Source organism: Podarcis pityusensis (assembly GCF_964106645.2).
Source record: "Podarcis pityusensis genome assembly, chromosome: Z".
Classification (NCBI taxonomy): Eukaryota; Metazoa; Chordata; class Lepidosauria; order Squamata; family Lacertidae; genus Podarcis; species Podarcis pityusensis.
The window spans coordinates 38,912,555-38,930,956 of record NC_138044.1 but is presented as its reverse complement, the minus strand read 5'-3'; the positions used below and the strand labels follow the sequence as shown (position 1 = coordinate 38,930,956).

General features: G+C 41.9%; 1 protein-coding gene and 1 long non-coding RNA gene across 3 annotated transcripts in view; one reads left to right on the top strand and one right to left on the bottom strand.

The window, feature by feature from the left end:
• The window catches only part of LOC308468698 (THO complex subunit 2-like), a 60,233-nt gene extending 44,104 nt beyond the window's left edge, over nucleotides 1-16,129 (bottom strand). The window contains exons 1-6 of one of the 2 annotated variants that reach the window (XM_080991059.1): nucleotides 15,686-16,129; nucleotides 5,571-5,614; nucleotides 4,405-4,496; nucleotides 3,365-3,416; nucleotides 1,091-1,161; nucleotides 353-474 (exon numbers count right to left, since the gene is read on the bottom strand). In XM_080991059.1, the coding sequence (XP_080847185.1) occupies nucleotides 353-474; nucleotides 1,091-1,161; nucleotides 3,365-3,416; nucleotides 4,405-4,496; nucleotides 5,571-5,614; nucleotides 15,686-16,077 (773 nt within the window). In that variant the 5' untranslated portion in view covers nucleotides 16,078-16,129. The remainder of the gene's footprint in view (nucleotides 1-352; nucleotides 475-1,090; nucleotides 1,162-3,364; nucleotides 3,417-4,404; nucleotides 4,497-5,570; nucleotides 5,615-15,685) is intronic. The other variant, XM_080991058.1, reaches the window with a different exon arrangement.
• Nucleotides 15,207-17,471, top strand: LOC308468764. Its single transcript, XR_013981858.1, has 3 exons — nucleotides 15,207-15,333; nucleotides 15,713-15,847; nucleotides 16,483-17,471. It is a non-coding gene; the product is annotated as an uncharacterized lncRNA (long non-coding RNA).
• Nucleotides 17,472-18,402: the final 931 nt, after the last annotated feature.

The following is an 18,402-nucleotide window of genomic DNA, read 5'->3' as shown; positions in this document are numbered from 1 at the left end:
TCAGATATTTCATCTTGAGCATGATATACTACTGTATGTGTCTCTCTGGCTGCATTTTAGCCAAATACTTGAAGCATTTAGGCTAATAGCCTTTCTCAGCAGCCACATTCAGCATGCTGGGCTAAAGCTACAAGTTGATGCATGCAGCTTAACATTGTATTTCATTGTTGTTGTTATATTATTGGTACATTATTATTATATGCAGTGAAACAAAACATGGAGGAGCAGCAGACTTCGTGTCTGAACCAGGGTTTGTTTCTCTCCAACAAACTACCTTCAGGAACAAACCACAAATACAATTTTGGATTGCTGCTGAGACATACACTCAATTGGAACTTAGTTTTGTACTTACAAAAGTTTTGTCTTGATTTTCACAGATTTCTGATTAAACTGCTGAGACTGCTTGATGAGCCCTAATGATTCTAATGTTTCTGGGTCCAGACGTTCTTTTAGTATAGTATCTGAAACCAAGTACTGAGTGGAAAAAGAGCACAATAGACATTATCTACTGCAGCATCTGACCTTTGGTTATCTTACAATGAAAACAAAAATAATTCAAATTAAAGACATGAAGATTCAGGCCTGGTGAAAAACCTGTACATGCAGCTGTACTGCTTCAGGCTGTGCTCATGCGACTGAACGTTTCTTGGTACAAAAAAGCCTTCCTAGCAAGAAAATGGGAGGTGTTTTCTAATCTAGATTTCTCTTTATAACATGGTACTTCTGAGAGAGAGAGACGACAGAGAGAAACATTCAGTCACTTGGAACCCCATTTACAACCTAAAGAGGCGCAGCTCAGACACAGGTTTAGCAGTGAACTGAGAACTAAACCTAAGTCTCAAGGGGGGAAATTCTATATTTCATGTGTGCAGAACTGTATATATTCCACAAGAGGGCAGCAAAATAAACTGGAGACTAACTCACAAATGGCCTGTCTCATATAAATGCATCAAATCTGGATAACGAAAATGTAGCTAAAATGTAGGGGTCAGCAATCTAATTATACCTTGCATAGAAATTTTAACATCGCCACCTAAAACTCAACATTTTCCTTTTTTTAAAGCAAAAAATATACAGAAGCATAACTTACCAAACATGCTGACACCAACTGCATGAACTGATCCCTCTTGCTTTTTTCTTCTAAGCAACTAGTTTCAATGTCTTAAAAAACAACACAGGAGAGGAATTGGCATAACGTATCAACAATATTTGCCTGATTTCTGAGTCTTCTGTTCTGTGATTTTTCATTTCAGAAAATATCCTGAAAATACACCTATCAAACAACTACCCCAGAATTCAGTGTTTCCAGAGTAGTTGTTTGATAGGTATAGTTGGCTCATAGGAATAGTTGACTATTCCAGTAATAAGGATTGATATTAGAGGTGTATTATTAAATATAATATTATCTCATTCCCCAAGCTTAAATTAGAATGCTATTTCCTGTAGTTTTATTTTAAATAAAGCCCAGAATTACTTAATACAGTCATACCTCGGGTTGCGAACGTAATCTGTGAGGGAGGCATGTTCACAACCTGCAGCACCTCGCCTGCGCACACAACGCAATTTGGCGCTTCTGCGCAAAGCATGATTTAGTGCTTTTGTGCATGCGCGAGAGCCGAAACCCAGAAGTAACCTGTTTCGGTACTTCCGGGTTCGGCGCAGTCCGTAACCCAAAAATGCGCAACCCACAGCGTTCAAAACCCGAGGTATGACTGTAGTGCAATCTTGTGCATGCTTCTTGAGAAAAAAACATCACTGCATTCAATAAGGCTGTCCTATGTAAGTGTGCACAGGTTTGCCAACTGCAGTCTAATGATACTAACACTCTTGTCTATTCACAGATCTAATCACAATTGTGACCAAATCACAAATCGAAACATTATTTAGCTCAGGCCTTGATAAGAGAGAAATAATTTCAGACATGATTTACAATCCGCCTACATCTAGATTTGTATCATATTTTCTCTCTCCTGCAATGTTTTAACACAACTAGCAAACATCTATGCCTATAAAGAGAATCTATCAGCAGTTAAAACAAAAACTGCCAAGGTTGCAAAAGTCTAGGACTATTTTATTTCTCATACACATGCCTTCCTTTTAAAAAAATTTTTAGTTTTTTCTCCTTTTTCATATTTCTAATAGGAATCATTTTTCGTAAGCAACAGTTAATACATTAATTAGATTAAATTTGAAAATAGGAATAGGAAACTATTTCCCATGAACTTGCTTTGAAAACCTTTAAGGCATCAAAACTGTAAATAATAATGGCACCAAACTTAGAATATAACTAATTTCATTTATTATTTATTTACTCGGATATAGAATACAATGTGTTCATTGCTAAATAATAACCAAGCTTTAGAAATCACTAAGATAGAATGGTCCAAGATAGTCACATTAAACCTCAACAATTGTTTGGTCAGTGGATCATCATCCTCTAATTTTATAGCAGCTAGGAATTTATGCTTTTGGATAGGCAATTTATTCTATTAGCATAAGCATATACAGTACTCAGATGTTGCTGCAGAAACTTGCTTTACATGTACAATGGTACCTCTGGTTACAAATGCTTCAGGTTACAAACTCTGCTAACCCAGAAGTAGCTGCTCCTGGTTGCAAACTTTGCCCCAGGATGTGAATGGAAATAACACGCCGGAGGCGCGCGCAGAGCGGGAGGCCCCATTAGAAAAACCGCGTCTCGGGATAAGAATGGTTTCAGCTTAAGAACGGACCTCCGGAACGAAGTAAGTTCGTAACCAGAGGTACCACTGTACAAGCAACAATGTAAGCTAACGTATGTGATTTTGGGACTGCTTTTCTGTGCAAAATACTTATCTAAGCATAATGCATGGGTAGCAAATTTCTTTTCAATATCTGCTAAACCAAATTAAAGTAGCGTGTTTTAAGAAACTGGTTAAAAAACAGTTTGAACAACAAAAAACTTGCCACAAACACAACAATGTAAAGTTGTCCTGTTCAAATTTCCAGCCAGACCTGTTCTCTTTTAGGACACTTTGATTTTGCATCTCTCCCCTACTGCACTCTCACTCATCAATAGACATGCAGCGTTCCATAATCACTGATCATACTCGGTCCTCATTGGACTTGTGTGGGTGAGTTCTCCCCACCCCACCCCGTTTACTATACTCCCGCAAACCTTGAGGTTTCTCCAAGCATAATGATACTCCCTCTTGCATCTGAATACTCCTGTTTTGGCTACACAGTCATCAGCACTAAGCACCTGAGCTTGCTATTAGAAGAACTGATTATTTCAAGAGAAGTTAACCTCATCCCTTCATGGTGACCTGGGTGCTACATACTAAATGTGACAGTGCTTCTGAAGGTAAAGGAGGGGTGGACTTACCTAAAATACAAAATACATCTGCCAGAATGGAAGGCATGTCATCACGAAATTCCTATTAAAAGAAAAGAGTTTGATGAGTACAGTAAATATGTTTTAACTGTATACATCACAGTGTCTCCCCAACAGCTAAGGAAAACAGATACAACTGTTAAGTCTCACATGTTTTTGGTTTTTATCCAAAGAGCAATGGCAAACTGCCTCTGCAGTATAATCCAGAGGTCATCAGCTATAAGCTATTATAAAACACAGACTATTTAAGAACAGTGACTACAGCAGTCCCAAGAAACACCATTTAAAGCACAAGGTGAAATCCCCTTCACCCTCAAACTCAAATGTAGGGCATGAAACTGGTTAAATTATATTTTCTGAAATCCCACTGATTTCAGTGGAGAAATTAAGTATGAACAAGTGTTCATCCTGTAGACATCAATAGCATTTAAACATGGGCTGAATTAGCTTGGCTCAACTGTGCCCTTAGTCGTTTTAGACCGGGGTCAGCAAACTTTGTTCTGGTTCACCATCCCCCAGACCTTGTGGCCGACCGGACCATGCACATGCGGCAGAGGGGCCTCTCTTTCTTCCCCTCTCTCGCCCAGCCCCTCCCCTCCCCCTGCCTACCTATGCTGCTGCCGTCGGCGCTGCGCTATCCCAACTGCAGCTCCTGTGCCTGCACTTGCAAGAGGTGGGCGGCAGTGGGACCAGCAGCAAGAAAGGGCTCCTTTTGGGCGACTCGTCCCTCCGCTGCCCGCCTCACTCGAGTATAAGCTGAGGGGGGCTTTTTCAGCATAAAAATATACTTATACTCGAGTGTATACGGTAAATAGTATAATTACATCAAAATGAATCAGAAACAGATTTTGTTATTAGTAGACAGCCTGACATTCAAACCTCCTACTTAGAACATTCTGGCACAAGGAAAAGAATTGTGGCAGAAAACCATTCTCCAACTTGTTCAGTTTCATTTGGAAATTTAAAACAGCGTTGAACTAAGAAGGCTAAGCAAGAAGTTTTGGTAACAGGTACCACAAAAATATACTTACTATTACATCATTAAAAACACTGGAAGCTTGATCGTGCTTTAGGTTTCCCTTGACAACATGGTATGCAAGCTCATATAAAGCCTGCTGGATACCTGCAAGACATTGGGGGGGGGGTTGCACTGAATTACGTAATTTTGATCTCTGGTGAGGGTATTTTATAGCATTCCTATACAATAATTTCACATAATTCATTTTGTTATTTCCAATTATGTTCTAATTATGGCTGAACATTACCAAGATAGATTTCAATCCAATTCTTTTTTTGGCAAAACCTGTTTTTGCCAAAAATGATTTCAAGACAGGTTTTGATAAAAGGTGAAAAAAGTCTAATATATAGGTATCAGAGCAGTGTGCTGTTGCACAGTTCCTATTAGTTTCAAGAAGGCTTGCAAAAGGGAATGTTCCAAATGACTGTGCAAGAGCTCTGATCCAAAAGTAAACAAATGTTATCTATTACACACTCAATTATCTCTTTTCAAGTTTATCACAGTTACTATTGCAACAAGAAAACATCGCTTTAAAAAAAAGTGCAAAGAACTGTGATCTGCTCACAGTACTAATGGATAAGTTTAATTTAACTCATTTTGAACCTTTTGCACTGTTACTTTATCCTCAATACACTTCTGGAGGAGTGAAGGAAGCTCCTCACACTTATTAGCTGTATCCTACTTCCTTCTACCATAGGAAGAAGCAAATTAAGTAGGCATACCTCAGGTTTATTTGAATATAAAGTCTCTTCTCCACGATAGAACCCACAGCACTACTGAGTACCTCCTGAGTAAAGTATAGGGACAAAGTATTGCCCCAGCATCCCCTCTTTTATTCATGATAAAGTTTGTCCTTTTAACAGTAGTCTGGGATGAGTGATTACTATCTCAGACAGTCCAAGGGCTGGCATGCAACTATTTGGACTGTATATACTTTCTTCTTTGAATAAACTTTCCCATGCATATGTTAAAATGTTTTTAATATGTTCATTTGAAAAGTAGTTAGCTATGTGGTGTGGAATGGCTGCTATACAAAAATCATGTTTAAAACTAGTTTGAAGGCACACAACTGGTTTTGAAAGTTTCTAGATCCTGACCTCTATAAATAGCTATCCTAGTTAATGTGTAAGATTAATTTCATTATTTTTTAATAAAAAAGCCTTAAATGTATTTACTTACCTCTGAAAGTTACATTTTCAGACAGATTACGGCAAAGCTGCAAGCTAAAACAAATGAAATGGATTTTTTAAGCATCTTAGTTCCCACAAAGTTCACCTACTGAAAATTTATTATTTTGATTGTGTGGTAGAATATTCAAAATTTTGTAACTCAGTAATACATTATACTGAAAATTGATGCTAAAGACAGGATAACGGATAAACAAATACAGTAATACCTTGGTCCTATAACTCACCCACCGAGGCAGCAACTCCAATCAGTGGTGAAGGGGAGTTTTCAACCTGGCCCTCCTCCACACCCGCTTGAATTCTTGCTCTTGAGGAAGCCAGCCTTTTCCCACTTTTGGCTGGCAGTGATAGAAGTTGCCCTGCTTCTCCCACTGCTGACTTACTGACAGCCCACCTGGGCTCAACCTACCAGGGGAGTGGGGACTATATAAAGCCCAGGGCTGATGCGGGAATTGGCACCCCAGAAGGGGCTGAAACCAAATGGGAGTCATCCCCTTGGGGAGAGCAACTTCATGGGGAGAGCAAGGGCAAGGACTACCTGCTTAACATCATCCTAATTGTTTTTACTGTTTCTTAATGTGTTTTGCTTTTGGAGGGAAGAAATGATGTGTGTGGGAGGAGAGGAGCTGGGGAGAGTAGGAGGGGCCCCAATCACAGGGGAAGCTTGGTGTGTGTGGTGGGGCAGACACGACACAGGCAGTTAGTGCCAGCACCCACACCCCACAACCTGGGGAACTGTGCTTGCCCTATCAGCCAGCCCTTAAGTCTGAAACTGCTACTGTTGAATGCCAGGTAGACTCTAAATAAAATCTCCCTCAACCATGATGTGATTGTGGACAATGAGACTGATCAGGTCTGTATTACGGAGACCTAGGTGGGTGAGAAAAGTGGGGTTGGTTTCACCCAGATATGCCCACTTAGGTACTCAGGGCAGCATCAGTGCAGGCTTGAGGGTCAGGGAGTGTGAATTGTGGTGGTTCGAGTCCTACTTGGAATGGATGCTTGGGGAGCGTTGTTCAGGATCATGGAGCCTTCAAGGCAGGGGTGGTGGGCCTTAAGGTTCAATTTTATATTCTATGCTGTTTAACATCTACATGAAACTAGTCAGTAGGGTCATCCCAGGTTTGGGACTACATGGTAACACAGCTATGCTTCTCCTTTACATTTGCAGGTGTGACAGTGGATATGCAGGACCCCTGTCTTGCCTCAGTAATGGACTGGATGAAAGCCAATAAGCTGAAACTCAATCCAGCACAGTTAGGGGGTGGTTCCCTAGACCAGAAGGTGGCCTGCTCTAGATGGGGTTAAACTGCCTCTGAAGGAGCAGTTATGTAGCTTAGGGCATTTCTGGGTCTTTTTCCTGTCACTTGAGGCTCAGGTAGCCTCAGTGGCATGGAGTGCATTCCATCAACCTTGGTTGCTGACTCAGCTGTGCCCCTACCTGGAAAGTGAAAGCCTAACTTCTATGCTCTGCTTCAGTTCAGAAACTTAAGCTGGTACAGAATGTGGTGGCCATATAACACCAATCCTGGTTTGACTACACCAGGCCCAATTCAAAGTGCTGGTTCTGACTTATAAAGTCTTAAATGGCTCAGGACTGCAATAACTACAAGTACCACCCTCTCCCCATATGAACTGACCCAGACCCTATAATCATCTGAGCCCTTATTTGTGTCCCCACTCCCCCGAGTACTTCAGAGGGTAGCAACACAAGAACAGACCTTTTTTTTTGTCCCGTTTGTGGAATGCTCTTCCCAGGAATGTTTGCCTGGTGTCTTCATTGCACAGTTGGTTGCCAGGTGAAAACATCTTCAATGAGGACTTTGACTGCTAAAGAATCTATGGCCTTTTAAATGTGTCGGGGTATTTATTATTATGTTTTGTGTTTTTATGTTGTAAACCATTCTGTGATCTTAGGATGGTGGTATATATATTTAGTGAACAATAATGCTTATAGGACAGAAATAAAGGTTTCTCTATGTTCACAGGGTTTTGTTTTTAAAAAAGATATTATTCTCCAGCCTCTTGAATAAATGCCTGTTTATGAAGCATCCAGTACTTTCTACATTACTTTGACCACAGGTAGGTTGTCAATGGGCACAAAGGTCTACCAAGAAAATCACAACAAATATGCCTTCAAGAAGTAGCTCAAAACACAGCCATCAATTTTTTATGAGTCAGATAAAGGGTTCTGGAGCAGGCTTTGTACACTGATTTTGCTCAAGCAGCAAACTGAGTGAAAAATAAAATCAGTATCTGTTTACACTCATATCTACTGCTGTGATAAACACTACAGTTTAATTCTACAGAGAAATACTAAAACTGATTGATGGTAAATCTTCCATAACAATTTCACATAACAATCATCCAGCCACGTCTACACAGCTGCCATTCAGCTGTTTCACCAACTGACGATAACTTAGCAAAGAGAATGGTTCAAAACATTCTAGAATATGAACCTTCAAATACAAATGTAACCGATTCTATCAATAGGAAGACCAAAGGACCTTGACCAGTTTTTGTTTTTTAAAGAGCCTGTAATTTCTTTTTTACTGCTAACCATCTAAACAGTAAATGAGTACATGCAATTACAAAGAAAAGAAACAGCAAATGGGATCTGTAAATCATGGTCTCTCACATCTCACTTCAATAATGTATTTTCTTCTTTACATTCTTAAATATGGTAATATGTTCCCTCTCTCTTTCGTTCTCTCTCTTTCAATATGTATTTAAAAATCTGTTATTTCGGCTGTTACGAGCGGAATGTATATGAAAGTATAATTTTTAAACAGCATTCATTTATGTCTATTAATTAAGTATATATGTAATGTAATAGCCCTTAGTTATGCAATTCAGAAAAACCTTCAGCATTTAGGTCATGACATAGTAGTGACATAAATGAGCTTAGGTCATGCACTCCCCTCACCTTCCACGTAGTTAGGGGGAACGGTTTGGAAGTTTTGGCTTCTGCTTAACTGTTTATCATTCTGTTTGAGCTGATAAACCAAGATAAATATTAACATGACCTAAAACCTTGTTTCAGATAAGAGTAACCAGTTTATCAATGCACATGAAGTAACAAATCATGTTTAAGCGAAAACAGAAACAAATGCTTCCAACTTCCTACTTCTGTACACTTCGGAGAAAATGTGAGCTTGAAGATCTCTGAGCTTAACTATGGCTTAGTGTAACAGCCAGATGCAGCCTTATCCAAAGGCAATGTTAGCAAGGAAAACATTTTCATGAGTCAACAGTCCTAGTTTTTCTCACATCTTGAAGAAGTGAAGTTTCAACCAAGGCAGATTTTTCAATACTGCAAGAACGACTACAAAACATGTATTTAGCGTTCTAAGGGGGAAATGGCACTGTAACTGATAATATTATTACTGTTAAAAAGCAACTGACTCACAAATATATTTCCGTCGTAAGCCTCAAGTGGTAATTCTACTTACATAAATGTGGCTTATTCTCAAATCACTGTACTTATGACTGGGGAGTAAACAACCACTGTCTGGCATTCTCAATAAAAAGAAATTAAGAGTGAGGAAAATAAAAGGAATCCAAAAGTCACCACCAGAAAAACCAAAAGAAAACTACAAGATATGAAGAGTAAACAAAATAATGTCTTAAAGTTCATTTAATAGTCATTCATTTATTTTACTGTTTCCAGTGTACATAGGATGCAACAAAGGATACAGACCTCCAGTTAGAGCAGGAAAGAGGTCTGTTAGTTTAAAACAGTTGCTGAAGCAAAGTAAATATGATTTACATTACCAGTCTGCAGGCAGGCATTTGTCTAGGCATTTAAGATTAGAAGCATCTAGTCTCCGAGAGACGCCTGATAGATATGAAATAATTACTGGCAATGAGAGTGATTTTATTTGGCTCTTTGTTCCTTTTGAAAATTCTGTGCTTGATCTTTTCAACTCTTCTTTCAAAGAGGAAATACTTGTGGTATCAGAATCAAAGGATTCACCCAATAAATTCTGGCAACAATCCTTTAACAGTAATTCTTGAAAAATCCAACTAACAAGTTAAAGGCAACTCCCTCATACGAATCTTCATTGGCAATATCACCATCACCAGGAGATGATGCCAAATAAAATACCATTGGGCAACTCAGAATTTGAATACCACCACAAAACAACATAAGCAACCAAACCAGCCTAATGCTATTATCTGCCCATTTTCACTCCTGGAGTTTAGATTAAAAAGGTAAAAGTAAAGGTAAAGGATCCCTGGACAGTTAGGTCTAGTCGTGAATGACTCTGGGGTTGCGGCGCTCATCTCGCTTTATAGGCCGAGGGAGCCGGCGTTTGTCTGCAGACAGTTTTTCTGGGTCATGTGGCCAGCATGACTAAACCGCTTCTGGTGAAACCAGAGCAGCACACAGAAACACTGTTTACCTTCCCGCTGGAGCGGTACCTATTTATCTACTTGCACTTTTTGGCGTGCTTTCGAACGGCTAGGTGGGCAGGAGCTGGGACAGAGCAACGGGAGCTCACTCCGTCGCGGGGATTCGAACTGCCGACCTTCTGATCAGCAAGCCCAAGAGGCTCAGTGGTTTAGACCATGGCACCATCCGCATCTGAGTTTAGATTAAGAAAACACAATTTTGTATAAACCTGCTCTGTTATTATATTTTTGTCAATGTTAACTAATCTGTTATGTTAAATATGCATTTTATGAAACAACATTTCCTATTGTATGCACTAAATCTACTGCCAATCAATTTCATTGGTTGACCAAAAGTTTTAGTGCTATGAAAACTAATTCTGTCTCACCATGGGCATGCCCCATGGCTTACTGTACAAGTCTGATCCTGTCCTTTTTTTGTGCTTGGGAAATAAAACATAATCTGTTGCCGAAGTATGTTGTTAACATACTAATCATGGTTTATTGGAAACTAAACAAACCATGATCTTTGGATTAACATAACATGAAGCCAGGAATTGTGGTTTGCTTCGTCAAAGCATGAACCAAGAGCAGCAAAACAAACTTGCTCATACACACCAAGTCCCAGTTCAAGTAAGCCATAAACCACCATGGCTTAAGTCACATTCAAATGTGGTCCCTGGCTATTTTATAAACTTCAAAACATTTTCCCCGTGTCATCTTTTTTTTAAAGGACACATAGACAGGCTTCGTCACATGGTTGTTGTTTTTTCGGCGATTCAATTATATGTTTACCAAATTACTTGTATCTATACCAGACTTTCCCAACTAATGCCTTCCGCGTATTTCGTACTACAACTCTCATCAGCCCCGAACAGCATGCAGATGTTTGTTGAGACTAATGAGAGATGTAATTCAAACATCTGTAGGATACCAATGAAGGTAGCACTGCACTTTGGGGCTACCTTCAGAAAATACTTTAAAAATGGTGAGAAAAGCCTTTTCTTTGCAGAGACTATTATTCTTCCTCTTCAACCTTATTATTCTGTATGTTTGATAATTGCAGCTCATAGCTCAGGGAAGAACCAAAGCTCAGTGATGGAGTACTTGCCTTGTGTACAGAAGGTCCCAGATTCAATCCAGGTAGTGCTGGAAATAACCCCTATCTGAAATTCTGGAGAGCTGCTGCTGGTCAGAGCAGATCATGCTGAGCTAGATGGATCAATGTTCTGACTTCATAGAAGGCAACTTCCTAGGTTCCTATGTAATGCTTTTCACTCATTTACCTGGGAGAGACTTTAGGCTAATGAGCCTGTAATTTCTTGTCTTCTCTGACCCCTTGCACTTTTTAGAAATTGTTGTAATATTAACACATGACTGACTGAACTTTAAGCTGGTCCTAACAACTAGTTTAGAATGTGAATTTTTTTCCTAGAAGATATTTAAAGGCGCAATAATACAGTAAGCAGCAGAGCAGATAATGAGGGACCTTTGGGGAATAGCAGCAGTCATGTTTATGAACAGAGACAGTACAAAAACAAGGTATTTTTTAAACCAATTTAAAATTAGTTAGGAACTTCTATCATACACAAAACACACATCTAAACAGGTTTTGAACTCTATGAAGACAAGGGTTTCAGCTAATATTCATGCCTGACAGCAGGTATTTCTGGGAAGAGGTGAACACAGTCTAACCCAGAGGTTAGCAATCTTTTTCAGTCGTGGGCCAGTCCATCTTCCCTCAGACCATGTGGTGGGCAGGACAATATTTTGAAAAAAACACACGAACGAATTCCTATGCCCCACAAATAACCCAGAGATGCATTTTAAATAAAAGGACACATTCTACTCATGTAAAAACACGCTGATTTCCAGACCATCCGTGGGCCGGATTGAGAAGGTGATTGGCTGCATCCAGCCCACGGACCTTAGGTTGCCTACCCCTGGTCTAACCTATGCTGGTACACTTTGAAAATGGAAATCTTCTGTGACCCAAAAAAATTAAGATGTTTTGCTCACAGGTATATATTTGTATCAAACCCACATAGTGGGCTACTGAAGTCTAAAACTGTGTGGATAATTGAACCAGCACATCAAGATGTTGTGGCTAAGATTTTATGGACCTAGAAATTTCAGGAAGAAGGAGAAGAATTTATTTATACCCAGCTCATCTGGCTGGGTTTCCCCAGCCACTCTGGGTGGCTCCCAATCGAATGAGAACAGCTCTTGCCCCTGGATCTCATTTCTTTGTTAGAAAGTGTATCTCAACTAGATTGTTTGCAGTTTTGAGGTGCCCAATAGTTTCAGCAAATAAATTGGACCGACTGTACCTAACTGGATCTAAAAATTATTTTGTAGTAATATCCTAACTACACTGTCAAAAGAAATCAGAACTGGGATGGCCACTGTCATACTTAGGTACATTAACACAGAAGGATTACTTAGAATTTGTTCATTCCAAAAAAAAGACTTTTACTATGTGGACCTTAATACCTACTAAACTATTACAAGTCGCATTTGCAAACCCATCTGCACATGAAGAACACTTGCAGGATTGATAATATGATGGGACCACATCATGCATATTCCAAGAAATAGACTTTCTGAGTCTCAGTTTGGTGTGTTTAGTAAGATGTCCCACCAAGATCAATGAGACTTTGTTCCAAGCAATCATATACAAAGAGTGGGATCCTTACAGTCTTCATCCCTCAAAAGTAAATTACCTGTATTGAATGCAAGTTACCTTCAAGAGAGTACTGCTCACACTAGGGTGGTCCAACATGTGGCCCTTGAGGCCTTTTTTGGCGGCCCTTCCTATGACCCCCTCCCTGTTAATGACCACCAGCAGTAGCAGCAGCAGCAGCAACAACTAAGTGTTGCACTCCATTGTCATCAGAAAGTCTTGCCTCCTACATTCCCAGCTGCAGGCACACCAGGTGGTTGGACGGAACTGCTCGGGAAGACAAGAACTTGTGGTTGCACTGCTGGCTCCCTTGATCCTCCCCTGCCCAACCCTCCTCCTCTATTAATGCACTACAATGCTAATAATTATTGGCACATTGATCAAAGCTTAAATAGCATTCTGCTTGCACCTGAGCTTGTCTGCAGCCCCATCATAGACAACTGATTCTCATTACAGAGATTGGGCAAATAATCAGCTGTGGCATTCTAAGGGGCACTTCATGTACCACATGATATGTGTGTGGTTTTATTGCTGTGTTGTAGAGTGGGGGAGGCGGTGCAAGAAGGGGGTGCCAAGAGGAAAAATACTTCTATAAGAGGAGTGATAGGAAAACAGCCAAATTCGCATTCAGCTTCCCTATTTTAGTTTGCTGCTTCCTGTGTCCTCCTGGATAGGTTTTGATCCTGGCTGCACATAGTGCAATGAAGGTGCAGTTATTTTCCAGGCTAGTTGGCCACCCCCTCCCCACCTCCTTTCTTTCCTTCTTAAGCAAAAAGTTGGTAATAGCACAATCCTATGCATGTCTACATGCTCAACTGGACTAAATCATCCTAGAATTGTAAACGTCCCTGCAAAGAGGAAGCTCTGTTCTCATTTTGCTGCTTAAAAAAATACAAATAAATCCAGATTCCTTCATTGCACTAAAAAAAAAAAAGTGATGCAGCAATTACTGTATTTTCTGGTCCTCTCCATTCCTTTGGCCAATTTAAAACTACACTCCAGGATTTTTTTGGGAAGGGTTGGGGAGAGGAAACAAGAGTTCCACCCTCCCACAATATTACATTTAAGTTCAGGGATTTATTCTTCAAGCTTTTCAAGCTTCTTCACAGGCTGCATTTATTTCCTGGCTTCACAAGAGCTTTGAATTGTTTTTTATTAGAAGCCTTCTAAAATGATTTTATTTTTATACCCTGCCTGCTTATGCTGACAGGAATTCAATGTCTTCATTGTTAAAGAAAGAGACAACTGTTTGTGTATTAAATTTTATTAAATAAATGTATTATTTTTATTTAATTGTGTATTCATTTATATATCCATTTGAATATATTGTGTATATTAAATATAATTAACTATATTGCAAGCACTTTAATTTACAATTTGGAAATTAAATTCAGTGTGTGGCCACATGTTCTGCATTGAAGTACTCTTGTGTCCCACTAAGTCTGAGAGGTTGGACCACACTAGCTCAGGCTATAGGCTGCAATCTTAAGTAAATCTGGAATTAAATTTAATTGATGTCAGTATGATTTAGATATGAATAAACATACTTGGGACTGGGCTATAAATCATGGTCTGGGATACTGCAAAGCTGCTTGATTTCATTTCAATTCATTTCAATTCATTTAAGGAATTTATATTCTGTTTAGTTGTTAGCATTTGTAAGTTGATAACTGAAGTACAGTGGTACCTCGGTTTACATACGCTTCAGGTTACAGACTCCGCTAACCCAGAAATAGTACCTCAGGTTAAGAACTTTGCTTCAGGATAAGAACAGAAATCGTGCTCTGGCGGCACGGTGGCAGAAGGAGACCCAATTAGCTAAAGTGGTCTTCAGGTTAAGAACAGTTTCAGGTTAAGAACGGACCTCCGGAACGAATTAAGTACTTAACCTGAGGTACCACTTTATCTGCTTTCTGCATATTGACAGCTCTCGATCCACAAAGTCTTCAAATCCCACTGCAGCTAGACTACAAAAGGCAACTTTTATAGTATGATCCTACTAAGCACGTTTATTCAGAAGCAAGCCTGACTGACTTCAATGGAACCCACTCTCTAGTGAGAGGGATTAGGGTTGCTGTCCAACCCCATTACACCTTCAGCAAGCGGTCCGATTTTATTAGCAGAAACCCCACACTAAGATGTACAAAACTGGAGCCAGAAAGACCATAAACCTCACTGGGGAAGGTACCAAAAGGCAGCCCCTAAGCAAGCTAAGATGGTGGGGGAAAGGCTTACACTTATAGCATCCAAGCTTCACGCTTCTCTAAAGATAGCTTTCTATTCAGATGGTTGGAAGAATAAATTGTTGAACAAACGAACAACAATGCAACTGCAGGAAGGTCGGTCCAGCTATGGTGGGGAGTGGGGAACGTTACCAAAAGGCGAGGGCTGGTTAACGTAACAATAATGACAATAATAACGGGGGAGAGAAAGAAAGGAAAGAAAGGGCCCAAGACACCTAATACTGCACAGCTTTTGACGAACGTCTGCCTCGCGATGGAAACGGGAAAGGCGGCGATCGCAGGGGAGTGGGGTGGGGGGGTGGGGGGGTCGCACCGAGAGACAACCCGCCCCCCGGCGAGCGCGCCTGTCCCGTTTCCATCGCGAGGCAGGGAAAGGAGCTCAAAGCGATCTGATCTCCAAGCAGAGCGAGAGGAAGAAGGACCGAGATCTAAAGGTGTGGGCCGGGGGGAGGATTAGCGCAAGAAGAGATGGGGGCGGGCGCGGCGCTGAAAGGAGCGAGGGAAGCCTGGAGTCACCTCAGGGCCTAGCGCTGGGAAGGGGCGGCGGAGATCGGGGGAGGGGGATCGGGGGATCGCGCGCGGGAAAGGGGGGGGGTCTCGCCCCCACAGCAGGAACCGCCGATCTGAGGGCTTGGGTGAGTGGGATCAGGCCCTCCATTGCCCACCCTCGCCGATCTTCTACCCAGCGCACCTTGCCTGCTCCCCCTCCCACCATGTCTTTTCTCCCCTTACCACCCCCCACACCGCTGCGCCTCCCCCCAGACCCCCACGCCCCCCCGGACTCACAATTCGATCTTGCCCGATTTGTCCCAGTTCTTGATCCACTCGGCAGGGAGCGCCGCCGCCGTGGATGCCCCCGATGTCGATGCCACCGCTGAGGCCGCCGCTCCCGCCGCCATCTTCCTGGTGTAGTGCCGAAAGCCCGGATGCGAGAACGGCGGGCCCGAGGTCAGAGGGGACGGTGGGGGCGGCCATGACGAGCATGACGGGAAAGTGGGCGGCGATGGAGGAGGAGGACGACGACGACGACGGGGAGGAGGAGGAGGAGGGAGAGGAGGCTTTTGAGGGCGGGAGAACCTGGGCTTCCTTGGCGGCATGGCGCGGACTAGGCGCAGGGGCAGCACGGGACTCCGCCGGGAGGAACGGAGAGGGCCGGCAGGCGCAGGACAGTAGACCATGCCTTCCCTTCAGTACAACTGCAGACTTCTTGAGCCGAGGCCTGCTGTTTAAATAGTTCCCGTGCGCCGGGTCATGTGATGGACTTTGCGCGGGGGAGGGGGCCTTGCGTGGACGGCGCCCCGCCCCGCTTTTAATTCAGTTTTGCACACCTACACGGCTGCTCTGGGGTTAAAGTGACCCACAACAAGTTTCCGCACTCTAAGCACAAAGTCTGTCTCCCCTCACCCTTTGCCCCACTCATTCCAGGCAAGCGCTTTAACATTCCATGCCCTAGCTTTATTATTATTATTATTATTATTATTATTATCCCAAGCTTTCCCACGAAGATCTGCTCTTTAAAACTGAATTGGAGCAAAGGTCAATTCAGATTTTCCACGGTTTTCTTTCCATTTGCTCTGATTTAGTGTTAAAAAGAGGGTTTTCACATGGAAGGCTTTGGAGCAAAAAACAACACAGGGCTCTGACACAGAGCTTTAAGAGCACATGAGAAGTAAGTACTGTATGGATAAGCCCCCAGCGGTAAACAGCCCGTTTTCCCCAGGGAAACAATGGGTTAAACAAGAAACCTCTCAGACTTGTGCTTAGGAAACATGGGGCAAGCAGAAGTGTGAACGACCCCTAGACCCTACTAGTCAGTCGTGGCCAGTTACCAAAGATTATGGGAGTTGTAGTCACAAGAATTTCATATGTGACTAGATTCCACCCATGTTGGCTATCCCAAGGCTCAGGAAATGTGTTTTAGGCACATAGCCTTAATTTTATCTTATAACAACAGAGCCATGTGGCACCTTGACTTGACTCACTTAGTACACTTAACACCAGATACAAACAGACTATAGATGTGCAATTGTTTGCATGAAAGAGTGTAAACTAGTTGATTTGTGAAGTTGAATGGTTGCGTACACAGGTATAAAGACTGCTCACTCATAGTATGTAACATGTGAATGCCCCTTTTTCTTTATAGCATTTAACAACTTTAATGTGCCTCTGCCAGCAGGGAAAGGCTACAATATTAATTCTACTGAATTTAATTCAACTTCTGGGTATGTAGATTGCATGTAACCCACCCACCAGGGCATCCCAAGGTAAAATGTGATCTAAGAATACTGTTACAGAACCGGGGGGGCTCCCCTTAAACACTAAAATTACCGTATTTTTCCATGTATAAGACTAGGTTCTTTCCCCTAAAAAATTATGTCCAAAATTTGGAGGTATCTTATACATGGGGGCCATCTCCCCCCGTTTTCTTAAATCAGAGTCTTAAATGGGGGTGTCTTATAGATGAAAAAAATACGGTAATCAATGCTAGGATTTGGTGTTATTTGTGATAGGAAGGGATAATATAAGCCACAAAGGAATTCATGGGTAGCTTAATAAAGCAATAGAACTTCTTTCACCAAGTGTGACCAGTGACTTGGAAGGTTGCCAGTGAACTGCTCTGGGGAAGGGGAAGGGGCTTCTGGGAAGAAGAAAGAGGAAGAAAGGCTGAGATCCATCTTGGTGAGGGAGAAGGAACAGCTGCCTGCAATGCTTTGGGTCATGCTATAAAATTTGAACCCTGTTCATGCAGACTGAGAGTGTAAATAGACAAATAAACCTTACTTCTTAAAACACTAGAGTCTCCACAGTGTCTTCTATTCTCCACACAGACCCTGGGGTGTTTGTGACCCCATACGCTCTGGCCACTGCTTGGCAGAGAGAGGGAGCAGACACCTGGCTTTTGTAACAATATAAACAAACATACTCCAGAATGTAATCATTTGTTGATTACAAACCAGTTTATCATTTGGAACATTAATGAGCCTTTGAAGATGTTTGCCAGAAGCAGAGAACAATCCAACTGTCTTAAGCATGGTAGCCAGTACAGACACAGGTCACATCCACATCATACATTTAAAGCACATTTTCTCTGGCTAAATGTGATCTGGCAGGTGGTCGTTACAGGGCCTTTTCAGTCAATTATGACAGAGGTTTTCAACCTTTCTGGGTCCAAGGCTCCCTTGACCAACTACATTCGCTCTGCAGCACTCCTGTGGGGCTCAGGAGCCCAGCTATATCACCCCTTGCCTGCAGAGCTGGCATCCTCTCACCCCTTTTTGAACACCCTCCCTTGAAGTGTTCCCTCAGCTTCCTCTCTCCTTGGGAGTCCTCTGGGCAGCTGCTGCTGCCCCTAGTCTCTGAGCAGCCCCCCCCCCCTTCCAAAGGAGAGGTGTCTCTTCACACTGCCCCACAGCAGTGTTGCATAGCTGTCAACTTTTCCCTTTTCTTGCGAGGAATCCTATTCAGAATAAGAGAATTTCCCTTAAAAGGGGGAAAACGTTGAC